This window comes from Catharus ustulatus, chromosome 3, assembly GCF_009819885.2.
Source record: "Catharus ustulatus isolate bCatUst1 chromosome 3, bCatUst1.pri.v2, whole genome shotgun sequence".
NCBI lineage: Eukaryota > Metazoa > Chordata > Aves > Passeriformes > Turdidae > Catharus > Catharus ustulatus.
Genome location: NC_046223.1, coordinates 88680039 through 88707117, shown reverse-complemented (window position 1 = coordinate 88707117; position 27079 = coordinate 88680039). Strand labels below are relative to the sequence as shown.

General features: G+C 39.4%; 1 protein-coding gene and 1 long non-coding RNA gene across 3 annotated transcripts in view; one reads left to right on the top strand and one right to left on the bottom strand.

Moving 5' to 3' along the window:
- Positions 1–303: 303 nt before the first annotated feature.
- On the bottom strand, positions 304–23977 carry LOC116993827. 2 transcript variants are annotated; one of them, XR_004417379.1, is made up of 5 exons: positions 23892–23977; positions 21606–21735; positions 16722–16845; positions 13070–13192; positions 304–2016 (listed from the first exon to the last, which is right to left on the bottom strand). It is a non-coding gene; the product is annotated as an uncharacterized LOC116993827 (long non-coding RNA). The 2 variants fall into 2 exon arrangements; XR_004417380.1 differs by lacking the exons at positions 21606–21735; positions 23892–23977 and adding an exon at positions 17641–18328.
- Positions 23978–24541: 564 nt separating this feature from the next.
- The window catches only part of COL19A1 (collagen type XIX alpha 1 chain), a 183709-nt gene continuing 181171 nt past the window's right edge, over positions 24542–27079 (top strand). Inside the window, exons 1-2 of the mRNA XM_033054946.1 lie at positions 24542–24620; positions 25475–25601. Of these exons, the coding sequence (XP_032910837.1) occupies positions 25511–25601 (91 nt within the window). The 5' untranslated portion in view covers positions 24542–24620; positions 25475–25510. The remainder of the gene's footprint in view (positions 24621–25474; positions 25602–27079) is intronic.

Here is a 27079-nt window from a genome sequence, read left to right as displayed (position 1 = left end):
AAGGGACGGTGGGTGATGAAGAGCTGCCCGGGAAACCCTTTCCTGTCCTTCCCTCCCGGGGCCGGGAGGCTGAGATAGAGCAGCGCTCGCTCCGCAGGGACTTCTGCCTGAGGGACAGCGGGAGGGGAGGAAGGGGGTTTGAGGAAAGGGAAAAGGTGCGCTAAGAAGTATCAAGCACTTTGAATCCTCTTGTTGCTTCTTGCTGTAGAAGTACCTAGACCACCTCCCTGCGTGGCTGCACGCCCGGAGGTGAGCGGGCGGTGCCGCGGTCGGGGCCGCTCCCGCAGGGATGTGCGGGCAGGGCGTGCGGAGCCACAGCCGCGGGGACTGCCCCAGGCTCGGCTTAACCGCGATAGCGCCCAGCCTCGGGCAGGATCGCGGCCCGGTGGGACGCCTCGCTTCGGGGCGCCGTGCCCGGTGTGACGGCAGCCGTGGGCCGGAGGGGTGCGGGGTCAGGAGGTGCCTTGCGGAGCTCACGTTCCTGGGAGTGTGGATTTGGTGGCACGGAGAGCGGGAGACGCTCATCTGCAAGGTGCCGCCGCGTGTCTAGTCTCTCTAAGTGCTGCATGGATACAATCATGGAACCATGAAGATTGGAAGAGACCTTTTAAAATCGTCCAGTCCGACCATCCACCCGGCACTTGCCACTGTAATCCCTAATCCACTAAACCGCATCACCCAGCACCAGACTCGGACACTTCTTGTTGCACCTCCAGGGATGGGGACTCCACCACCTCCTGGGCAGCTGTTCCAATGCCTGACCACCCTGAGAGTGAAATATTTCCCGATATCTAATCTGAGCCTTTGCGGTCTCAGCTCAAGGCCGTAAGGCTGGTTGCAAAGGGATCTGCCTGCAGGAGTGCCCGGGATAGCCTGGAGCCCCGTCTGGAGCGGGGGCTGCTGTGCCGGGTGTCTGCTGGGTGCACAGGCAGCTCAGGGGTGGAAATGTCAGAGACTTAAGCAGGCAGCGGTGGCCACATTCACGTCCTGAAACAATAGATACGTTTTCTATGTTTCCATTTGTTGTGAGAATAAACATACTCGTGCCAAGAGGAAGTTAAAATTCTGACACTTTTTTTTTTCGTAGCCTTGTGAGAAGAGACTAATTTGGGCAGGGGGAGCTCAGCCTGGGAGGGATGAAATTCCAGGTGCTGTGAGGGTAGTGGGGATGATGAGAGCTCCCGGTATCAACAGTGCGAGGTCAGGTAAATGGAGGGACTTGTGGGCTCATAGCCTTGAGAGATCTGATGATGAAGGGGCTGTGAGAGCCTTATCCCAGACTTTTGCCCATGCTAAGATTTAATTTGTACAAGGGACCATTTACATGGTGTATAGTGTATGGTGAGCTATATCCAGGGAGTTCTCTCAGGAAAACGTACTTGATGGTGTGCATGACGAAATAGCTTTGTTTAAAAGTGGCTGATAAGTTTGCTGGGCTTCAATTTGCTATGTCAGCGTTGTGGCAGCACTCACAAGCTATGCATTGGGTGGTTGGGGCAGCAGGAGTTCACACAGGCTGTCAACTTTGCAAGAAAGGGACCTGTGCTTTGGAGGACAGAAGAACTGGAAGCTTTGCCTCAGATCACTGCTGTATTTCTCAATTTGTTGTCAGGGCAGTGTGGAAGGCACTGGCATGTGGCAGCATTCATGAAACGAGTGATAATGGAGCTGAGGAGGGTTCTGGAGAGCTTGTAAACCTTGCAGGGGCCATGTTGACTCATGGAGGGGAATGTTGCTTGCAGGGGCAAAGTTACCGTGAGAACAGTGCAGATGGAAGCAAAATGAATATTCCCAAGGTGCTTGGATGGTGGGTTGTGGGTGCAGGTGTTAGGTGAGCTTGTAAGAAGGGTCTGCTGGTGGAGTGGTACTGTTTGAGAGGCTCATTCTGGAGGGACAGGTGTTTGTGCTGTGTCTTGTTCGGTGTACGGCCAGGGGCAGCAAGCAGGTGGCAGTGCAGAGGCTGTGCAGCTCATGAGCTAAGCGGATAGTTCATGACAGTCCAGGTGGGCTTGTAGTCTGTAAGAAAAGCAGCAGATACTATATAACTATAATTAGTTACAGGTCAGTAAGCATTGTGTATGTCCTTTTAGTTGTTGGAGGATTAGGGTTTTTTCTTTGTATATTTTACTGTTGATGTGTATGTATTATCTCCAGCACAGAAAATATTTCCCTGGATGTCATTACTATTAAATATGTATGTTGTAATTCCAGATTGCCTAAGAACCCATGAAGAATTAAAACCCTCAAAGAACTACATTAAAAATAAACTATTCCCTAGAGGGAAGGGAAGTAATTTGCCCTTGGAGTATATAAAGTTTTTATGTTTTGTACAGCACACCTTTACCGATAAAATATTGATATGCCAAATATCAGAGACCTGTAACTGTTTGAGAATTAAGGCTGCTGTTAAAACTAAAAAAAAAAAAAGCTATCATTCTATGCTGCCACAATTCTGTTTTGACTCAAATGATAACATGAATATTTAACTTGCTATAGTAAATAAGCCTTAAGTGTGCTTCAGCATGATCAAAAAATCTTTTTTATTCAAAACAGCTGAGTTCATATAAACAAAGATAAAAAAAATAAACTGCCCAAAATCATAGAATTTTCACTAACAGAAAAATCCAATCTTTGAGTCATTTGCTAGAATCTTCCTATATTTTTGCAGTAAATGGTAATATTAAAGAAATTCCCATCATTCTGTAAGATCTCTTCTTTTTTGGTAAATATGGTTGATAACCTAGTTTTATTTGGGTAGTAGGCAAGGTTTTCAAGATTTCAGTAAAAGATGTTATGTCCCTGTGTGTAAAATGATTACTGTAATTCAGAGTTTAAAGGAAGAGCTTCAGTTTTTGTTGGAATGAAAGTAATGCTTTTAAGTACAGTGCAGGCAAAAGAGAAGTTTTTCTTATGTTACCACTATGGTATCTGAATGTGGTTTTTTGTTTGGTTTGTTTTTAAATACCATGTCACCGCTAGCATTATGAATGTTTTTTTATTCTCTAAAATTCAGAGTTTATAAATTCAAATTATTTTATCCATTATTTCAATAAAATTAACAAATCTTTATCTGAAGAATTATCTACAAACAAAATTCAGAGGATTGATTCAATTTTTTATTTATTTTTTTTTACCATTGGTTGGGACACTGTAAATATCAAGTACAAAAAAACCCCAACAGTTTAATGGCAAAGCTATATTTTTTTCAAATATTCAAATAATCATCTCAGTCTACTCATTGTGCCAATAAAAGTCTATAAACACAAGTCTCCAGCCAGACAGAGCGCAGAGGCAGAAATTTCACCAGTTGTTACTTTTCTTGAGGAACCTAAGACTAACATTTTTCATGCCTGTATTCACACAGTTCTTTATGTAAGAGGCTAAAGAGGATAAATTGGAGATCAGAGCTCAGTGTGCAACCATGGGTCAAGAAATAAGAAATGAGGAAACAGGTCACCAGCACAGAAGAAATATTTCCACTCTGTACAAATAGAAGAGGAGGTGAGAAGAACAAATGTACTTTTTTGTGCAGAGAGTAAGTGCTGGAGAGAAGGCAGATGGTTGTGGTATCAGCCAGCCAGTGAAGTAGCATCTTTAATACCAGAATTATTGATCACCTACAAGCTGAAAGATAGTGTGGTGCCACATGGAGTGCTTGGCATCCTCATGATCAGCAGTGCTGGTCTTGGCTGCAGTGCTGTACACCAGTGCTGTGTTTCCAATAGCCAGGTTAAGCTAGCATGGCATATAGAAAGATCTCAGTAGTTATCCCTGTTGGGATGTTCTCTGCTACACTTCAGTAGTGGATGGCCTCTTTTTGTGCCTACACACAGAAATTTATCTTGTGCTCTTTCACACCTCTTTGCTCTTGCTAATAAAAGATTTTCATCAGGATGCCATCATGTGCAACAAGATCAGTGAATGCACCAAAGGGTGGTAGTGGATAGAAGTACTTGTGTGCGGCATCATGTATGGAGGCAGGAGTGAGAAGAGCACAAAAAGTGATTTCTGTAATGGTTTTCTGGGCATCTTTGTACCAGGGGTTGATAACTGCAGGTTAATAATTAACTGCCTCTTCAAAAATGTTTACTGTAAATAAAAAATCGGGGAGGATTCTTGTGCGTCATTGAGATAATGTGTGAATGAAAATAGAATGAGTAAGTCTGAAGAGAATGCTGTTACTGTATTCCTCAACAAAAACTGATAGGCATTGTGGTGGTAGTGGCCACAGTGTGAAAAACTAAATAATTATATCAGTCGACTTCCCTAAATACAATTCTCCTTTCCCATGCAAGATAGTTGCACAATGACAAAAAAAACTATTACAAAAAATTATATTATAAAGAAAATACATAATTTTAAAATAAACTTTAAATGTATCATTTACAAAATAAAATATTTGTCTAAAAAGAACCACTATAGTAATTCTTATGTATATAAGAAATAAATCCAAACTATAGAAAATGTCTTAGATGCTACTTAATAACTTGTGGAATTTACTTTTACTGAAGTATTCATGTGGTAAAAAGACAGAGAAAGAAGATGACTGGTATTATAAGAATTAAAGTATGAAACAAGACACCATCTTCATTTTGACCAGGACAAGGGATTAGAATCATACTTGAACTAGATAGTGTACATACCAACAGGGAGCAGGTGCTCCTTCTCGCTTGACTGGGCTGCTCGTGTCACCACTTGATAATCCCCTGAGTTTCAAGGGGGCTGAAAGCATGTGGGCTAATGGTAATGCCATATTTTGAAACTCCCTTATTAACTCCACTTGTTCTATTTTTTTTTCCTCATATTAGAAGAGAAGACAGTGAAACTGGATTTAGCAATATTTCATAAAACACGTAATGGTCTTATACTTGAAGGTGTAATTATTCTTTATGTTGTGTGGCTGAATCCAGTAAAACCTGTAACAGATGGCACAGAACACATTGGACCTAGTACTCTCCAAGTTCTTCAACTTTAAGTTCTTCAACTTCTGTGAATAAAATTGACTTAACTTTTTGAGATGTCTTTTGTTTGATGTGATGCTGTATTTTGTTTACCACTACTGCAGACCAAACTAGATTTCTGAGATTGGTGTGTCATGCCTCTCCCTTCCATCACTGGACTTCAGTGCTTACTTATTCTTATTTAACCAGTAGCACAGCTTTGGGATTCTTCATAAATGCCATTAATAGTTAATTTTCACTCTATGAGTTTGATTTTCTGCTGTATCCACAAACTTGGATGTCATCTATCACTAGTTTAATACAGAAAGAACAACGTGCCAAGATGAAAGAACAAGATACCACCTTCACTTTGTTGTTTGTATTGCTTTCTTATCCTAAAATGTTACCTTGTTTAAAGATCCTCAGTCATACCTGATGTTTTCAGAGTGCTTGGGTTTAGTGCAGTCTATCAATCCTTCTCATTAAGAGAAACCTCATTTTCCCTTTAAACCTTTTTCAATATGAGTAGTTTATACTGATGCATCAGTGACTCAACATTTACATTAAAATAGGGACAAGGTTTTATGGACCTTATGAAAATTTCAGTTTGATTTTAACCTGGTTTAAATCAGCTAAATTCTTGTTTTGGCTAAGAATAGGGGAGAAAAAAGTTTTTGAAAGTAGTAATGATGTCATGATGAGGAAAATAGATGATCCCATCGGGTTGGGAATAAGGTTTTCTCAATATTTAGTGTAATTGAGGGAAAAATACATGAAGTGGGTAAGCATACAGTGGTGTTCTGCCCACCATACTCACCAGCACTGGCACATTGCTTTTTGGGTAGCCCAAGTTAAAGGCTGAATCACCATTTTTGAAGGCTAAATGTAGTCTTTCTGTGCCATCAGTTCACACTTTGTGTGTCTATTTAGTATGTCCTACTCAACAAGAATTTTATAATAAATTCCATGAAATAATTTCTATAACTTTTTATAATCTATAAATATATATATAATAATTGAAGTACTTAAAATGGCAACAAAGCCCTGTCCCTAAAATATGTGAATTTCTAACATATAAAGAAAAAAATGGCATAGTTTGAGACTAGTAAACTCTTTATGAAAGCACAAACTGTCACAAGGTGGAGATGAACAGCTAATCTGTGCACTAAGTTGTGTATGTATTTTCTTGTTAGTAGTGAATTTAATTCTTGGTAGTACTGAAGAAGGGTAAAAGGTGTTTTTTTTAAAGTTTTTATGTATTTTGGAACAGAGGTCATCCTTCTAAAGGTCGCAACATGCAAATAAAAATAAGAGATTGAATTAATTTGGAAAGAAATTTAGAATTAATCTATGGAAGAATTTAGAGTGGTTTTCTTTTCATGAATTACTGCATGGTAATGTTTATGGAGGTTCTTTTTTATTCTTGGTTCCTTGGTTTGATTACTTGAACAAAAGCAGAATTTAAAAAAAGGAGTATGAAGGCAGAAAAGGTGATTAATTTCTCCACGACATAGAGAGTGTAGGTTATTTTTTTTTAAGAAGGGCTGTAAAAACAATTAGAGCCTTCAAGGATCTCAGGTTTTTTTCCCCCTGAACTCAATAATTAAAAGCCTTTCTGAAGGTAAATTATAGTTCTGCATGAAGTGTTAAGAACAAAAGTAATGCAAACTTCTGCAACAGAAGTGTGTGAACATTCCCACAACAAAAATGAGTGTGAATGTTGTTTTCCCATGAAACTTTCATGCTGCAGTTTTCAGAGGAAAAAGGACAGCTCCACAGTACTTTTATCATGGTACTAATCAAACAATGAACTGGCTGAAATTATTAAAGATACTGCTGGTCTTTTGTACACGGGAAAACTGCCACCAAGGCATAAACTTTGAAGGAAAATGTTTGGGGATCTTCCCAGGATGCACCGAAAAAAAACAAGATGGAAATTAAAGGAACAATAGAATAAATTCTGATCCCCTGAATTTAACGGAAAAGCTGCCACTAAGTTTAGATAAATATTGATACTACTGGGAAGGACATAGTGTAATCATCATTATCTCCATGGCCAGAGAGCTGCTTTGATGTCCGTGTCAAAAATTATACAGAATTTTTGACAGTTTAGGGAATGACAAGTGTGAGCAAACTGAGGAGTACCTTCTTGTACACGGAAAAAAGTAAGTAATTTGGAATTATCATCTTGGTAAAGATTCTGTTCAAGGAGAAGTGACAGAATTTTAAAGGTTCTGACTGGCACAAGGCATAGAGAACAACTAGTAATGCTCATATCAAAAGAAAATGAGCACAAAATAAATCAACAAGCAGCAGACTTAGAAAGAGAATGCTTAGTAAAACTTAAACAAAAAGAAACTCTTAACATAGGATGATTTGAATACCAAGTATGCATATGTTAAAAATTAATAGGGAAATTCATGGATGAGAGGTCTGTCAAGCAGTATTAAGCACTAGTACAGAGAAGCAGCCTCCAGCTCAGAAGGCCCCTAAGCAGGGGAGTGCCAGAATGGACAGGATTTGCAAGGGAAGATTGTTCAACTTTCCCTGTTTTTTAAAGGGTTTGCTGTTGGCACTAAAAGATCAATATAGGAAGCCATACAGACTTTCAGTCATTTCACTTGCTGTCTTTCAGATAGTTCAGCTCAGTATGCTTGTTCTAGGATATCACCAAAGGCTGGGGTTTGTCAATTTGATGGTGTTAGAGGGTAATCTTCATGATAAAGGTGAATTTCTTCTGGCTCAGAAGACTGATTCAAAGCCACCTACATTATTTAAACCCAACATATGGACTGCATAAAGAATCCTGGCAATCAAGGGCTGTCTAGGAGTATAGAAGAGGTTATTTTTATATTAAAATGAACAGTATGAACAGGTGAGCCTCATCTCTCAAAATAGGCCTTAAGCCCATACCCAGGAGCACAAGAAGTTGCCTGCTATTTTGAAACAGGGGAAAAAAGTAGGCTTAAGTCTTCCATGTGTAAAGAGAGAGTTGATGGACCTAATTTTCTCACTTCAAGAAACAGACTGATAAACTGGAGTGGGTTCAGGGGAGGGTCACCAGGGTGTTGGACTGTGTAGTACTTGTTTTGTGTGGAGAGGAGAGGAAGCCGAGCTTGTTCAGCCACAGAAGAGATGGCTGTGGGGCTCAAAGAGCAGGCTGGCAGGGAGGCTGGCCAGATGATGGAGTCAGTGGGACACAGTAGGACAAGTGACTGTAGACATACATTAAAATTGGAGGATCTGACTGAATATATGGGGGGATAAAGTGTAAGGATAATTAACCAGTGGAAAAAATACTCCAGATAGGATTTGCAACATCTGTTCTTGAAGGTTTACAAAATTTGACACATAAAAATCTCGAACAAGCTGGTCTGGATTCATTGTGACCCTGTTTTGAGCATGAGACAAGAAAGGTGCCAAGAAAAAAAATCACTGAAAACATCAGTAATTACTGACAGTGACACAGCAACTGTATTTAGATAGAAGATAATATTTTGAAGAATGCAAAGGAAATCATTATTCTCAGCAATTGCACCAGGAATTGGATAGTAGGGCAGTAGTACAAAGCAATATCCTAGAAAGGAAGAATGGCATGAGATTACAGCTGCTGACTGTGAAGTTTTATCAAGACCTTTCTGATCAATAGTGGCATAGCAGTAGTTACCTCTGTAGTTTTCACTTCACAGAAAAGCAAACTGTTCTACTTTCTGCCATGTCTGTCCTATCTAAAACATATGCTCTGTAACGATGTGGATCATTTATCAGTTAGTTTTCAGTGCATATGGATGCAAACAAACACTGCTCTGTATATGCCTGTAACCTGAGACAAAAACTTTAAACGTGTGGAGTCACAAGAATTGATTCTGGCACTGGAACAGGTTTCCTAGAGAAGTTGTGGATGCCACAATGCTGGTAGTGTTCAAGACCAGGTTGGATGAAGCTTTGAGCAACATGGTCTAGTGCAAGGTGACCCCGTCCATGGCAGGATGATGGGAGCTACATGACCTTTAAAGTCCCTTCACACCCAAACCATTCTACGATTCTAAACCAACTGTGCAGAGCCAGGCACGTGTATGCACATAGTGATGAGCAACCTCAGAGTCTTGATTCAATATTGAAAGTTCTGGCTTGTATAATATTTATTCTACAAGACCCAAAGGAATGCTAAGGCTTCAACCTACCACTAAGAATTAATGTTCCCTGTAAAGGAAACAGCACAGATGGGTGCATGTTACAGTAATACATTTTCTTCTACGTTTTTGACAAGGATTTAGATTAAGAAACTCTTCCTATTTCATTATTTCCTGGAGGCGAACTGCTTCCCTCTTTGGGTTGCAGTTGAATAATCATTGAGGGGGGTAAGGGAAACAGATGATATTAACAGAGGAAGAGTGGTATAGAAACTCACCATTTTTACTCGGTGATTCAAATAAATAATTTTTAATCCGTTTACAATTACAAACCACCGCGTATTTAGGTGTGAGAATCCCGTCTCAGGGGCAGAAGGCTCTGCGGGCGATCCGGGGCATTTTCCGCTCTCGCCCAGCAGAGGGCTCCCGCGGCGCGGGTCTCCGGAGCCGCTTCCCGGCGGGAGGTGTGTCAGGGATCTCAGGAGAGCCAAATCGCTCCCAAAATACTTGGAGAAACTCCGCATTTCCGCAGAAGTTAGCATAGCAAAATCTTCCGGAGTTGATGTGTACTATATGAATTATTTATCTTTTTAAAGTTAAGTATATATCAGTTTTAAATCCAATTTTTCAAAACTAGAATGGATTGTTCCAAATTCACTTTTTTTTTTTGTCAAGCTCTGTCACTATTGATGGCACCGTTGCTTTCCAAAGCATTCAAGCCTATGATTCAGTGCCATCATAAGAATTTCCATTTCTGAAGATATGCACAGCTAGAGCTTACCTAAACCCTGCTATTTTTTCACTATATATTCAATGAAGTATTCTTTTCTATTAATGTATGAATAACTTACCTAAAATATTCTTTCCAATATTTGCAATGACAGCATTTCCATTCTGAACTCTGATGAACTTGGTAATTCAAGTACAGATAAAAAATCATCATAAATATGGTCCTGTTGATCTTTTCACCTTCCTCTTCCAGTCTGTTGGTCTCTTATCTGTTACATACACTACTAGGAGTTTGTACATCCTGTATCTCTTGTATGTACTGACAGATCTCACTGACTGTTCTCCTTCCCTTATTCCAGCAACTATTTGTTAAGGAAATGCTCAGTTCATTTGCCACATTCTGTCCTCATTCCTTTGGCACAAAAAAAAAACCCAAACCAAAACAAAAAAAAAAACACCAAAAAACCCAAAAAGAAAGCGATACGGATAGTATTTTTTTGTTGCAAAATACTAGAAATGAACACTTCTTTTTGTAAAACAATGCATGGTAGGCATTCACTTAAATTACTATGGGCTTGTATTTATTTTGTGTGTATATTTGCTTTGATATCAAAAACCTTTCCAATTCAGTTTTCCCACTAGGTTATTATTTGCTTTCTTATAGTCACCAAATTAAACAAGTCCACCAGAAATTTTGCTGTGTTTAAGGTAACTGTTTGCTACTGTCTCCAAAGTTTTAACCAGAGGAAAGAGCAGTGCCCAAAAGACCCACGTGCGAAGCAAAGGACATCAAAATATCCCACAAAGCATGCTTTTAGTCTCCTCAAGGAGAAAAGCTCTGGTGGGAATCAGGTATGAAGAAGAGTTGAAAATTCACACCCAGATGTGTTGGTAGCCAAATTTTTTGACCATCGTTTTGTGGCTAACATTTTCCTGGTTTTTCCATGTTGGCTGCATAAAAGATGTAGAGAAAGTACAGTCTGCAAAGAAGACACAGTTTGCTTTGGGTGTCAGCACACTTGCTATTACAGGAGGATATTTTTGGTAAGGGAGTGGTCTTTGATTAGCACAAAGAAGTCTTCAGGACACCTAATAGCAGCCTACACACAGGGCAAGGTCATTGAGAGAAATGAAGTTGAGTGGTTCAAAAGTAAAAGATTGGATGATGCCAGCTGGGCACGAGTGGAAATGAGAGAGGTTCCAAGTGGATATGAAGAGAAATGTCTTCACCACCAGGGCAGTCAAATAGAGGAGGAGGAGATGTCTGCAGAGATGTGGTCTCCCTCCTTGGAGGCTTTCAAGCCCTGACTTGCCTCACTACCTGATTTCTATTTTTGTAGCACTTCACACCAGCACTCTTACACTGGTAAAGTCATTCTGTTGTAGATATTGCTTAAATTTCTCCCTGCCTTACCTGGTGTATTCAGTTAATTTTCAGCTTGTTTGTCACATTAGATATCAGTTCAACTTTGCCATGTTTGTGCACAGTCTCCATTGTGTAAACTCTATAATGTTACAATAAAAATGTCATCTAGCAGGTATATATGTTTTGCCCTGTTTTCTATGACATAACTTAGACTTGTTGGTCCTTCATAAATTAGTTCATTTGTATTTTTGTGCTCTTTTAAGTAGCACACTCAGAGTGTGATATTTTCTAGCATTATACAAGCTGATTTAAAGCATTTCCCAATGCGTAAGCTTTTGTATTATTACTGTTACTACATTCACCATCATCTTTGCTCATGTGTGGTTTCATGTTGATCACCTTTGAAGTCCTAGCCATTTTAGGTGTTACCAGGTTTTACTCCATTTGGGTTTTAGTTGTGTTGACTTCTGGCATCATTCAAACAAATGATACCCTACACCAATGTACTAAAAATACGAGCACTTTCTTTAAACACACCTGACAAAGGATAGATTTCTGTATAAATGTAAAGCATTCATTTTTGTTGTTACTAGCTATTTTTTCCTTCACAACGGAGTTCTCTAGATATATCTACACCAGGTTTTGAGAGTATTCATATGCCTGCCACTAAAATTGGGCTGGTTTTGTAAGTAAAGCAGGTCTGCAAGCAAGGTCTCAGTGCACATTTTTGTATGAGAGCAGCTCTGAATTATAGTAGCATACTATCCTACTTGTTAGTAGTGACTATTCAAATATTTTTGAAAAATAAGCAGTTACAAGTTTGATGAGGCATTGCTAAGCAACTTTAAAATTTGTTTCAATCCTACTTTTCCCATTCCAGTTTTCCAGTTGTCAGAAAAATAATGTTCTCCCATGTACTCGAACATTCCCTTAAAATTTGGAGATTGCTCAGCTGGCTTGGTGCAAAACTGTCACATTACTGCTAGATAAACATCATTAAATTGAGTGCAAGGCTTTGCTTTCCTCGGCTAGAAAACATCGTGAACAGCTTGCTGTAGATATGAAAATGATTGAGTAGAAAATAATGGTATGTCCATTTTTGTAGGGTCATTAAGATTACCCACGAAAAGGATGATGCAGTGAAATTAAATATAAGGTTTTATTTGTGGGAGCAAATATTGCAGGGCTAACCTTACTGAGCAGCATTTTGGAAAGTTGAAACTTTTTAAGGGAGGTAACAATAGCTTCACACACACTGGGATGGTTTAAAAAAAGTTGGGATTTAACAGAAAGAAATGCTAAGTAGCTAAGTAGCAGTAGTGGTGTAGCTGTGTTACTGCTTTATATGGTATTGATTGTGTAACTCTGCCATTGTGTTAGCTTCCACCATCCCAGCATTCTGCTTGCTAATTGATGTCAATGAGCAGGAATGATTCCAGAAAAAGACTCAAACCAACCAAACAAAAAACCCACCTATCGCAAAACCACAAAGCTTTGTAACAAAAAACCCCAGATTAAATAAAACAAAAGCTTGTCACTCCATCTTTGTTATTCAGAAAGAGTTGAGAATGGCCTAAGCTTGTACATAGAAATAAGACTTGTGATAACTTAAGGCTATTTAACAGAGAAAGGCATATCATAATCCAAGTAAGTAGTCTCTTTCTGGTATATTTATTTCCTAATTGTGCTCACTATGAGGATGACAGGAAGCATTGGTCATACTCTCTGTTTAGAGTGAAATCCTGGCTTCACTGAGGTCTCCAACACTCCTGACTCAGAGCAATTGCCACTAAGGGGAGGTCACAGAAAGCAGGTGTGACATTCTGGCCCAAATGAAGTTTATGCCAAAGCATACGCTGACTTAGTGGATTCAAAACTTCACTCAAAATAAAAAATCTTACCAAACTTCCCATGCTCAGCAGAAAACCAGAGGTGTTTGCAAGCAGCAAGGAGAGAACAACCATGTGCTAAATAAGCAAATCTCTCAGCAGAAGGCAAGGTCATTAATGGAACTGGGATCAGTCCTGTGGGAGAAAGTTTATTTCAGGAAAAACTGTAAGAAAAGGAATGACAAAAATTTATTTCTAGATAAGGTTTTTAAAATATGTTTAAAAATGTTTCAGTTTTTAAATGAACCATACTGACTTTGGTTTTTTTCACACTGTTATTTAAGCAGAAATTAAGTTGATGAAGCTATTTTCAGGGGGTTTCTCATGGTGCTATTTTAATAGTAAAGGATATTTCTTCTATTTTCATTTTTTCATGACTTGTGGTTTTCTTGGTTTTAGTGCTGATAGATTTTCTGTAAATCATTGTCAAATGCACTTCTCAACTGTCAAAGTTATGAAGACATTTTAATACATATTTTAACTTCAGAGAAAAGAAGCTGAAATACGGTGGAAGATGGGGAAACTATGGCTCCCCATAATTATGGCTCAATTATGAATTAAATATTTCTTAAGGCATCAAAAGCATACACCTTGATGACATCAGAAAAGTGAGATCCAATCCTTGAGTCTGATTTATAGGGGTGTTTTTTTTCCCATGCCCAGTTACACATCTGGAGTGAACCATATAATGATGCTTCACTCTTGTCTCCATTTGTTGATAAACAGAAAAACTTACAGGACTCTAAAATTTATAACATCTCAAAAAAGAATGGCCTTGCATAGTACTCTATACTGAAAAATGTTGAATTAATCTGATTGCATCAAGATTAGCTTGTGTTTCATTAACAGAGAGATGAAAAGGAATCTAGCCCAACCAATTTGCCTACCCTACATAAAAGGGTATCTTAATTTTCACTTCTGTTTCTTTATTTTTTTCTTATGGCCTCAGCTCCTGACTCTCATACTGGTAAATAATTCAAAGATAGAGTAGGAAATCACTAAATTATTCAATGTTTTATATTTTAGATATCTTAGTTTACATAGGTGAGCAGCGATAGCCTGCCATGTGCTAAATGTCATCCTGCCTCCTGCCCCTTTTCCTTGCATGGTTTTCCTTGCCTTGTCTCTCCAGCCTAGAGACAGCTGCCATCATGCAGACAAGGTAGAGGATTAGAGAGTTTGATGGGACAGTTTTTGAACTGAAAGTGATGGCAGTGGCATAGACTGAGAAGTATTTAACACTTCTGAATTAACTGCTGACATGAGAAATTTTAGAAAGATGGGGATTTGAGCAGTTATGACTACCTCTCAGTACTATCTGGGACCATCTAAAAGACAAGTGGAGAATGCTCTTTTACAAATTTTAATGTTTGTCTTTAATACTCTGATAAATCACAGGAGTGGAAGTTCTCCACTGAAAATGCCACCAAATTTTATAATCTCTTAGATAATAAAGTTAGGTTATATTTAAAAAAGATATGCACACCTTTGCTATAGGCCAAGGTAAGTCTCTTGAGGAGACCTGCTCCAAATGTAAATAGAAGGCCTTTATGTAGATGTAACTGAAAATTCTTATTTAATTATGTCTATGGCAAGCAATGCTTGTGGAGTATTCATTTAAGTCCTCTGTACATAGAATTTGACTCAGTTTATTAGTATCAGTAAAAATTATTTTGTGAACAATTTATGTAATTATAAAAATGTGTTGTAGTAGTCTAGGTCATTTTGTAGTTAAATTTAAGCCATAAAAAGAGTATAAATATTTCTAAGTATATAAGACTACCTTATCTAAAGATATCTAAAAGCCATGATGGTCAAAAAGTTTATTTAAATTGGTTTAAAGTCCACAAATTCTATAAAACCTTTACCATGCCCAGATTCAGTTCAGAAACTAATGTGTCCTGTTGAAGTTATGAACACTATCACCCTAAAATCAAGACAGATACTTATAAAGAACAGTTAAACCCAAATCTGTATTTTCCAAAGGAAATTACACCTTTAGTTTCTGACATCTCAGGCGCCTCACATGACTTGCATTCAGGTTTCACCCCACTTGCTGTTTGCTTACACATGTAGACAGAAGCATAACTCACTTCCACAATTCCTTTGGCCTGAACTAAGTGATAATGCTTAAAGCTGGCTTTAGACTTGTGATTAAACTACTTTTGGTTTATTAACTCTGTGGTTTTTGTACTATAATGTTGTGGGTTGGCGAGGTTTAGAAATTTTTCCCATTATTATGTTAAGCTAGCCGGGATGGCTCTCCTATTAGCCGTTAAGAGCTGGAGACAAAGGACTAGCTGAAGCAATCTGATGGCCCCATTAGGGAAAGGTGGAGTCCTGCTTTTGTTTTCGGCAAGTAAGAGGACACTGGGGGTAGGAGAACTCATACAGCTCCCCGGCCGAACTGGAGGAGAGAGGTTCCGTTTCTCCGGTTGGGATCAGGCTTCTTGGATTTGGACTGCTAAAGCTTCCTGCTTTCCTCTGAACAGCTGGGAACTGGGACGCCCACGGTGAGCAGAATTCCTTCCTCACCTTTTTCTTCCACCTGGGGCGGTGAGGCCACCTGGCCCCCTCCCCTGCCCCTGCAGCAGCCGCGACTGAGAAGCCGCCTGCCCTGCTCCTTCGGAGAGTCATCGGTGACTGAAAAAGGGACTGGGACTGAATTCCGTTCTGTTCTGTCACTGGTTTTTTTTTTCTTTCATATAGCTGATGCTGTTTTCGTTTGTCTTATAAATATATCAGTAAAGAACTGTTATTCCCAACCTATACCTTTTGTTGTGCCTGTGAGTCCCTGAATTTCCTTTTCCTGGTAATACTGTCCCTTTAAACCGGGACATACAGGAACATAGAAAATCAAGTGAATGTGTGTAATCCTTAGTCTTGCTGTAATTGCAGAAGTGTGCTTGGATGTAGAGAGCTTCTTTCTCTGTGCACTGGTAACACTTCTCCAGGGGTTTGCTGTGATGTACCACAGGCAGCCGTGGGATACACTCAGACTCCCACTGATTTATGTAGTAAAGCTCAGTACTAGGGAGGACTCTGAAGGAGGCTTGCCAGATTCGTCATTTGGAACTAGGCTAGTCTAATTTGGCAGTCAAACCCAGGTTCTGATTGCAAGAAATAATTCAGTGGGAATGATAAACCCAGTGTAAGAACAAATGTGTGCCTCATGAAAGCTCTTGTTTTTGGTTATGCATTCTTCTTCTCACAGGCCTTCTGTGGTTAGGGCTTTTTGGTTTTTGTTTGTTTGATTTGTTGTTGTTTTTTCACTCCTGCCAACAGGCTTAGTGTACTCTGTTTTAGCCTATTTTTTTTTCTAATTTTATTCTCCAGGAATCAAATCCTCTGTTGAAGTAAATTTTAAAGTTCCCTAAAGACCAGTGAAGTATCTGTAAATTATTAACTGTTCCTTAAAGAAGTAACCTCTATTCTAAGTCTTGGGAAATTGAATGATATTGAAATAGGAGAGAGAAGCTCAATGTCGTTGATGAATCTTAGAGCAACTCAGTCCTGGAACAGTTTGTGAGTTCTTATTTTTTAACAAATCTGACTTTTTAGTTTTAACACATGAACCAAAATTACTTCTTCAAAAATAGATTTGAAAGCATGTCAAGCTATGATCATTCATACAAAAAAAATTGGACAAACACAATTTTCTTACAAAAAAAAGTTGTTTCTTTGCGAAAAGTGTCTTCCCCTCGTAGAAGCCCAGAAGATAAAGAGCTCGTGTATGTCTCAGGCACTGATAGGGGTGCAGCCATCCAAGGATTGTTGGAAACAATACACTGTGAGAAAGAACAAGATGTGGCTGGAGAAGAGGGGGAAGCATATGGAGGTGAGACAGCACTTTTCTGGGAAAAATGTCCTTGTTTTGGCTCTTGGAACACTGGCACTGGAATGAGGTGAAGAAGCTGACATGAACTGTAAGGGAGGATTGAACCCACCCAAGATCCCTGAAGCCCTCCAATCCATTTCTAGAAAGGTCTAGAAGAAAAAATTGCACATGATAACTAATTTACTTAGAAAGAAAGAAAGAAACTCAACTCTAGGGCTACAAGGGCAACAAAAAAATATCTCCACCAAGTCTGGGCACATCAGCTGGATCAACACTGGAGCCAGGACCTTCCCTTCCCTTCCCTTCCCTTCCCTTCCCTTCCCTTCCCTTCCCTTCCCTTCCCTTCCCTTCCCTTCCCTTCCCTTCCCTTCCCTTCCCTTCCCTTCCCTTCCCTTCCCTTCCCTTCCCTTCCCTTCCCTTCCCTTCCCTTCCCTTCCCTTCCCTTCCCTTCCCTTCCCTTCCCTTCCCTTCCCTTCCCTTCCCTTCCCTTCCCTTCCCTTCCCTTCCCTTCCCTTCCCTTCCCTTCCCTTCCCTTCCCTTCCCTTCCCATGTGTAGGAGGTCAGGATGTGAAAATATTTCGCATGTAAAAATATAACCTCACTAAACAGTTTCAAGATGCCAGTTTAAGCTGTTTGAACATAGTTGGTTCCAGCATTAATAATTGGTTCCAACAAACTAGTCAATGGCTAATTGGCAAGATTAAGTACACAGTTTGCTAACAAGATTTATCTGGATTCCACTTACCAGGAAAGGGAAGAAACCAAAGCAGTTAGTAGCAATTCCAGGCTTCATCCAAATGGCATGTTCACACTAAATCACTTGGCCTTTGTTCAAAATTAAATTTCTGCATTGTGTACAAACCAGTTTTGACATGCCAAAAATAAACAACTCAGAGATTGAGGCAAATGTTACTCTTGATACATTACATGGCCACGTTTGTTTGACGAACCTTCCATTTATTTAAATAGTGGCCTTTCTAGGAGGTAGCATTGGAATTTGCATTCCTAGTAAACAGGAAAATTCATCTGAATCGCAGTGCATAAACACACAAATAGTCATGCTAACACGGTCTGATAGGTTCTCCCTTTGGACTGTCATCTTCTATCAGTGCTGAAACCCTCAGGTCCCAAAAATACATAAATACACAGGGTGATACAGGATGTTGACTTGCAATATGGATAGGTCAGTAGGCTGGTTCAGAGAGCATGTGACAGCCAGATCTTTTTTCCCCTTTTTGCATGCACTTCAGTGTTCTAGCTGCAGTCTTTTAGATGCTATTGAATTTAGGGTTCTTTTACAATGGAGACCATAACTAGATAGCTCTAGGCTTACACATCAAGCTTACATAAATCTACAAAACTACTTTCTTAAAAGCATATTGGTTAAACCCTGAGAATATTACTCCTAGATGAGAGGCAAATAAAGTACGTGAATGCAGAGACACAGATTAAATATGCATTTATTATGGCTTTCTAGATTATTGTACCTATTTATTCAGCAATAAATATAAATGAAATACTTGTAATTTTAATATTTCATTTTTATGTTGCTTGGCAGTACTGAAATTGAGCACTGAAATAGGGTAATAGTAAATAGCTTTGCATGAAGTCAGAATCCTGGATGTGTTAACATAATTGTAAATACTACGTTGATAAAAGTGATGGTCACTATATATCAGTTAGTATGGCACATGCAAATTTAAAGAAGTTACTTTCTGAAAACTTCAAACTCTTTATAACTGGACCCAAAAAGGGCTTTATTTATCCTAGTAGTACTCCATTTTTAAATACTATTTGGGCAAATTAGCTGGCTAGAAAGGACACAACAGTAGGAGACACCAGCTAATACTGAGACTTGAGAACTCTTAGACAAATTTGTTAATATTTAAAATCTATGCTTCATCTTGCTGAAGTTAAAAAATAAAAGCACAGAGTATTCTCTGAGCTGAGATAATGTTGCCCATTAAGCCTGCAGGTCTTATACAGCCTAGTCTATTTGTAGGATCTTAAACTTTGCTGATACCTTTTTTCCATGCTCTTCACCTTCCTTTTCCTAATATTTGCATTATATAAATTTTAAATTAACACATTTTACAGATTTATAGATGCTTTCAGACTGTGTGTAGGATTTTACCATATTCATACAGAAATATTGGGCAAACACCTGTACTTTTCAGCAAAGCTGCCTAAAACCTGGCTATGACTTCCTCATTATGTATAATGACTTTCAAAGATATATGGATACTTCAATCTAAAACAAGCCAGAAGATGTGCTTTGGCTTGTTTCAGAAAATCACCTTCCTTCTTCTCTTCCTTAATCAGCTGTTTGACCACTTATTTTTTTCTTGTGCAATACATAAGCCACCAAAAGGCATGTGTTTTCCACTTTACAGGTAGGGCAGATTCCATATGAAGGCAAGAAGAGGAAGAAGAACTGTGATAAACTTCAATTTGTTTTATTGTGTATGTCTTTGGTTTGTGAAACAATAGAACTTGTGGCAAGTTGTTCAGGGAATGGCTATATAGATATGTATATATATATATATATATATTCATAGGAAGAGGAAGGAAAGTATGCCTTTTACTAGATCGGGAACATTTTAATACTATCAATCTTAGCATTGTTTCTCCAAACCTGGACTGATGTTTTACTGAATTCTACAAATCCAGAAGTATTTCAGGTTTTAATAACTTAGCTTCTGCATTTTTGAACTAACACTTTAAAGAGTAGTATATACTGAGAAATGTATTTTTCCGGAATATTAATGAATACTGTTCAAAGCTATATCATATGATACACCTTTTGGCATGTTTGCAACTGCACAACATTGATTTATTCACTTTGAAATGTATGTATTTTGAATTAAAATGCCACTATTAAAAATCTGAAACATATTAGGACTTTAGATTACACTATTGTGAATTATTATTTTTTTGAAATTGGGTTTATCAATGGTATTGGAATTCAAGATCAAGAAGGTAATTTTTAAATTTTTTTTATTTTTGGTTGCCATACCATTACACTTATTAGCAATTGGTTATTTTAAGACATGTTGTAAAGTGTCTGAGAGTGGAGAAAATGCCCGAGCTAAGAAAACAAATGCCACAAAACTACAATGATAAGTATTCTGTCTGTATTTTCTCGAGTTATTTTGGCCCCTGTACTGAAAATCTGAGTGCTGTTTAAGTATGCAGTAGAAAAAGTAGCAGTTGGGGCTTTCCTTTTTGTCTCTTATAGCACAAAAAAAGTGACATCCAGCTTTTCTGTTGGCTTTGCTGCTTAGGAGTGCTTAGTATGTGTGCACATGCATATAAATAATTCCCTTTTTATGTACTTTTTGCCAAAGTGCCCTCATTTCAGTGACATTTTTGCTCCATTTACATCAATGTTAAAATTTCCATTAACTTCCCCAGGGCTGGGATTCCACCTGTTTCGTCTAAGTTCACCACAGTTCAGTCTCATGTATTTAAAAGCATTTATATTTTAATTGCTTCAGTGGAATGCAGTTGTCGTGACCGGCAAATCTTGCAGAGGGCAGAAAGGATCATCTGGCAAGGAACAATGCCACATAAGGGCTTACACAAGGGAACAGAAATACACTGAGCACTACATTCAGTGGGAAATTGCGTGGTAAGGGGCGTTTCAAATTAATCTCCTTTTACAAGATTTTTTTCAAGTAAGAACTGCTACTTTTAAAGAGTTTTGTCCAAGTTTACAGCTTCATTCCTGCATATGTGTTGTTGTAAGCAACAGTTTAAAATGTGGGTCTAACGAGATGGAGACAAATCTGTTAGCACTGCGCAGACAGAGCGAATTATGCAACTTGGCTGGTTTGGATATCTAATCATGACAAAAAAAGAAACAAAGGGTGAAAGTGAGTGTTAGCAATAAAGAAAAGTTTTCTACAAAAATAAGTCAGTGCTTTAGCCCCCTGATTCTCTCACCTTTTCCCCCTGGATCTTGCCTGCAACTGCAGTTGTAGTAAAAGCTGTTCAGAGGAGCAGTTTTGCCTTGGCACAGGAGATGGAACGTTCTCTGCATGTCTGTGCTAAGTATGGCTTCAAACCTAAATTTCTCTACTTTCTGCTTCTTGGTGTACTTGCCTTGACTCTTTCCTGGATCCAGGTCTAATTCTGTCTTCTGTGTGCTTTAGCTAAACTCTGAGATAGCTGTAAAAATGTGTTGCTGCAAAGACAAAATGTGATATCATCCATTTGCTGCTGCTGCTTCATCTCAGATTATCAGTATTTCAGTACTTCCCAGATGTAAAGCAGATAAGACAATCTATAGACATTTTCTCTGGAGTGCATCAGTATCTGTAGGTGAGAAAGTGTTTGAGATTTCTAAGCTGTAACTGGCAACAACAGATGTGTCACCAGTTGTGGCTTTGCTTCTTATACTATGGGAGGCAGAGAGAAGCCATTTTTTGGAGGTCATGACAGAGGTTTTTAAATAGTAAGGTTTTTCTTGTTCCAAATTTTCATATCACTAGTCATTTGAACTGTTTTTAACAATGTGAACAGTGTTCTCCATAAATACATATGATGGCAGTCCCTAATGTGGTGCTCCTCAACTACTATAAATCACTGTAATTCCTTTGATTTATGTGAACTGGAATAATCCTGTTTAGTTGAAGATCTGGCCCAGAGTACAGGAAGTGTATGTGTTAGTCAGGAAAGGTTGTAGCAGTTTCTAATTTTTTTACTTACTACTTTCATGCAGATGTGAAGTGTTTTTCAGAGTTAACATGGTCCAAGCAACATCCTTGGTTCAGGAATTGTTTCATTATTGCCTCACAGGAAACGAAGACCATATTTGGGTTTGAACCTTGAAGCATTACTGAAATTTTAAGAGGCAGAAATATTTATTTAAAGGGTAAACTGATTGCATGTGCAAACTCTTGTGCAATTAAAATGCTTAGCTACTTCAGAGCTTATATTTGATTGAAATTAATGAGACTGTTTATATTCATTTAAGGTAGGTAAATCCAGGTATTTAGGACACGTAAAAGGAAGTAAAAAAAGTAAAATAGAATTTTGTAGCTTGGAAGAGCAATGAGAAATGCAGTTCTTCTCAAATAAAAAAAAAAGATGCTTTTTACTAGGGGCAGAGTTTTAACAGCTTTTACAAAGGGTCTTTCAACTGAGGATCTCACAAGTCTGAAACACAGAATTAGGGCTCGACATTGAAGCCTTTATCAAATGAACGGTCTGAAGGACAAGTGCTCCAAGTGCTCTGATGATTTGTCAGCTGTGGGATTGGGCTCTTGCACCTCACCCTGAGAGGTAAGACAGCTTTACTTTCTATAATTTACAGAACGAGCAAGCAAGAAGTGTGACTTGCCTAAAGTTACACCACAAGTCTGTGGCAAAGCTGTGGAATAAAACACCCCAGCAGATGTGTACGTAAGCTGCAATTTCATCTTTCTCTCATGATTCTAAGTTGGGAAGAACAACAACTGTTTTGAAATTCAAACCAGGAAGATAATCATGTCTTTCCATGTGATTTGTTGGTTATCCTGGCTGGTTATCTTGATTGAAATGAGGAAACACATTCCAAAATCTGCTGAGTGGGTGGGAGAATTTGGGGTACAGGGGCTGGGGGTAGAAGTAAGTTTACCCTATATACTTTCTGAAGACCAATTGGCTAAATTGATGTTAAGCTGATAAATTTTCATAAGACTACCTTCCTTTTTTTCTCCCATCAGAAGGATTCAACTAGAAAAAGGTAAAATAAGTCTTGGATATAAACAAACAAACAAACAAACAAACAAATAAATAGATAAATAAAATTATGTATGTAAGCTCTACTCTCTGTCTTCTGTATATCTGTATCTAGCTGTTTTACTTCTCTCTGCCCTTCTATCTGCTTCACATCTTTCAAATGCAATACAGAAAACTGCCACAAGCACACTTGGAGAACCTGACAAAAGTGCAGCTTGGCATGCTCAGAAGAGCCAGTGGCAGTGCTCACCATTTCATCACAGACAGATGATATTACAAGTGCAGAACATTCAGGTTTGTAAATGACAGATTTTAAAAGACAAAACAAATTTCTGTCATTCACTGTGCATTACAGCACGAGTGCCATAAACAGGTGTACTCTCTTGGTATCTTGCATGGCTGATTTTTAAATTTATGATGAAGTATATAAAAGTATATAAAATTAAAGTACGATTACACTTAAAAGCGAGTTTCTGCCAGTGTAATAAAGCACATAATTGGTTCTTCACAGCTAGAAACCAGATACTCTTTCATTCATGCATTCATATCATGGCTGTCTAATTTATGGAACTGTTGAGAGAGTGCTTTTTAGAGAGGTGGGGGGAAGGAGAAAAAAAACACCAAACATTTCTTACATTGTTACCTGACTTGGGATGTACACATATGATTATGTAAAATCTGTGTCTGGGTGGCTGTTTGTTCTTTCTTGCATAGTATTCTGTGCTCACTGAGTGGGAGGGTCACACTGTGAGACTAATAAGGACAGAGCTGCATCCCCCTCTACCACTCTTTGGAGACTCGCTCCAGCAACTCCTCAGCATTACAGCAGCTCTGTACAGGCATTTTCAGTGCTTCTGGGGGACACACCAATAAAAAATTAAAGGTAAGCCACTCGTTATTTGTAGTCAATTATCTAAACATGTGCAACTCTCACATCCTACACTATTCCTGGCTTGTTTTGTTTTTGTTCAGGGGTTTTTGGTTTTGATTTCCAAAACTGTCATTTAAGTTTATCATTGCTAACATTAACTATGTCTTATACAAACATGATGTATACTGTAAGTTTCTAACATACTGCAATCAGCCTGTGCTACAGTATTCTGCTGATGATTGTGTAAATACATTGTATAAGCTAGTGGGCGACTATAGGTACATGCTAAGATATGCAAATAAAAACAGCCCAGCTAAATGAGCAGTAATTTACAAAACTGATTAAACTGTTGCGAGTTGCCACAATGCTGATTGTGCATATATTTACATTTAAAGACCTACCTTGCAATTAGCACGCGTGCCGGGTGGGCTGCGCGCAGTTGGTGGGAGCGCGCGGGTGAGTGAGCGGGGCACGGGCGGGCACTGCCTGCGGGGAGGGCGCAGCGCAGCTCCGGGGCAGCGCCCGGCATGGGGCGGCTCGCCCTCACCTGCGGGCCCGGCGCAGGTGCGGCCGCACGCCCCGCGGCCCCGGGGCTGCCCCGCTCGCAGCGCCGCCGGCCCGGGCGGGCTCCCGGCCCCGCTCCGCCCCGCGGCTGCGGAGGAAGCGGCGGCGGGCGCCTGCCCTCGCTGCCTCCCCGGGCCGGCTCCCCGGGCTGCCGGCGCCGCAGGCAGGGCCGGGGGACGGGGCGGGCGCGCAGGAGCAGCCCGGGGCGGGGGCCGGGGCGAGGCGCGGAGCCCGGAGCTGGAGAGCGGCTCCGGCGGCGGGGCGGGGGCGCTGCCCGGCTGAGCTGCCCGCTCGCCTTCCCTTCCCTTCCCCGCGGAGCGCTGAGCCCTCCCTCCGGCAAGCGCGGCTCGCTCCGAGGGAAGCGAGGCTGCCGGCGCTGCCGAGTCGGTCCGCGCTGCCGGGGCTCGGGGCGCTCCGCGGGCTGGGCGAGCGAGCGGAGCCCCCGGAGCGGCGGCGGGAGAGGAGCCGTGCCCGGGGCTGGCGGTGGTGGAGATCCGAGCCCTTCAGAGAACCAGACCTCCGGAGCGGCAGCTCTCCCGAGTTCCCGATGCCTGCTTGTAAAGCAGGTGCAGGAAATTAAATGATAATTTATTTGAACATGAATTCGCTTTGCTGCTGGTGGGAAGGCTAGGAAAGTTAATCATGGTGTAGTTGCTGTCAGTGCATGGCAGAATAGCTTTGATGATGAATAAGGTACCTTGCGAAAATAATGATAAAAATTGTATCTTAGGTATGTGATTTGATTTTCTTACAGAAAATGCGATTAGAAAAATATTAGACGTTTTCTGTGTTTCATTCAATTCGTGTGCATTTATGTGTCAGTATTGGCTTAGAAGGAAGCTTTTGTCCTCCAATGACAGTACCAGTTTGTGCTTTTGAAGCTTGTACTTTTGTGAGGTTTAAACTGGAAATTCAATATTGGCTGCTCTAAGCACTTTGCAGGCTGGAGAAATACCGCATTTTGGTTTCTTTTGTGGTTAAACGCAAACAATTGCATGTTCCCTTTGTTCCATTTGAGGACTACTTCAGCAGTCACTCTTAAGTGTTATGACACCAAACACTTTAGCTAATATATTGAAAATTGAAAAATAATTTGGAGAGAAATACAAAAGAAAATTATTAATTACTAGTGAAATGAACATTCAGTACCTTTACAGTTAATATCTCCAAGTTAGTATTTCTAAGGTGTTACTTTGGAGTTTATTAATAAAGAACTAGAAAGAAGTATATTTATAATTTATTTCCAAACTGGCATAAATATTTTTTTGTAGCTCCTTAAACAGATAAATTATACACTTGCATGTGAGTAGCAACTTCCTCTTCACAGTTAAGAAGTTCTTGTTTACAGTTTTCTGACAAGGTGAGGTGAGATGCATAAGACAAGATTGTTCTGAATAAGGTTTTTTTGTTGTTGTTTCAGATTTGTAGCTGTTTGTTCACATGTGTCCAGGGGGAGATGAAGTGCATTGGATCCTGCATAGTTTGGCTTTGTATGGCAGTCTTCCTCCTTCCTGTTTCTACTTCTGTGGCTGTCAGTGACCAGACAGGTACTTCCACTTTTCTTGCCCATCACAAACCAAAACTGTAAATCTCAGTAGTGAAAAATTTTTAGCAAATAACAAGAGCACATAGTAAATAAATAATATGAAGAGATAAAATTATACAAGGTTCTTTTAAATCTATTTTTTGAAACTAAGTGTGAAGCAGTTCCAAAGCAGCCTTTCTGCTTCCTGGGCTTGGAAGATTCATGTTTGGAGGTAATTGTAATTCCTAGGAATTTAGTTTTGTGCTTTTCTTTTCCTACCATACGAAACAAGATTATAAATCAGAGTTTGCAAAACTTTTGTGAATGAAATAATGTGGCTTTATTAGAGCAGACCAGTTATCACATTGACCTGAACAATCTAATACGCATGTTAACCATACCTGTACTCAATCCCTAGACTGGATCATATGTTTCACACAGAGTGAAAAAAGCCCCCTTTTTTTCTAAGAAGATAGGGGAAAGGAATAGAAAGATATTGTTTAACTTAAAAGCTGTTACTCATCTTCTGCTAATTTTCTCATATTTCTCAGTTTTCTTCTTTCTCTTGCTTTCCACGTGTTATCTAGTGCTCTCACTTAAACTCTACATTAACTCTCCAGAATGTGGTAAATTGTGTCTTAAAGACACATCATATGTGCTTGTCAAATATGGAACATCAGTTTTCTACAGTTGCTCAGCCTCAGGAAGTACTTCAACGTACTATAATTTTCCTACAAGTATTAGCAAGGAGAACATGTGTATTGCTATTCAAATTGAGTTGGGTTTTTTCTCAAAAATTAAATTAACTCTTAGTAATGCTGTACCTTTCTAGAAATCTTAGGAAAGACAATAGAAACTACACACACACTCAATAACGCATTTGTAACTCAGGCCCAAGAAATTTAAAAGTCCACGGCTAGGAAAATAATCCTTTTACTACCCCTGGAAACTATAAGTAGTAATAATGAATAAATAATCAGTGTAATGTGTGGGCTCTGAGGTAATAATAATGCATTGTGAAGAGCCAGAATTTAAGTCAAAGTCTTTTTCTTTTTATATTTTTAGGGCAGTGAGGCTAAGTGCTCTGCTAATGAATTATTCTTAACCCCTCTGAGAGAGAGAGCCTGCATCTTAGCTGTGAAATTATTCTGTCTGAAAGAAGAAAAATAGGGTTTATTCTGTCATTACTAGGTGGTGGGTTGCAGAAGGGAAGTTTTTTAAAGTGCTAAAATGGTACAGAAGGTACCCTAGTGATATAGATTGAAAAATGGTAAAACAAAATTCCAGGAAGCATTGTCTCTCTTCTTTTATATATATTTTTTTCCTAATGAAATGATGCCTTAGTAAAAGTTGAGCCAGCCACAGAAGATGTGGCAGACAGTGAACCCTGAATAAACAGGTATCTGAGCTGTGTGTTACATTCTGTTAGAAGTTTGTGGCTAAGCAGCCAGCAGTGAAGTTGCAGTTTTCCTTAGCCTGATTGCCACAAATGGATCAAAT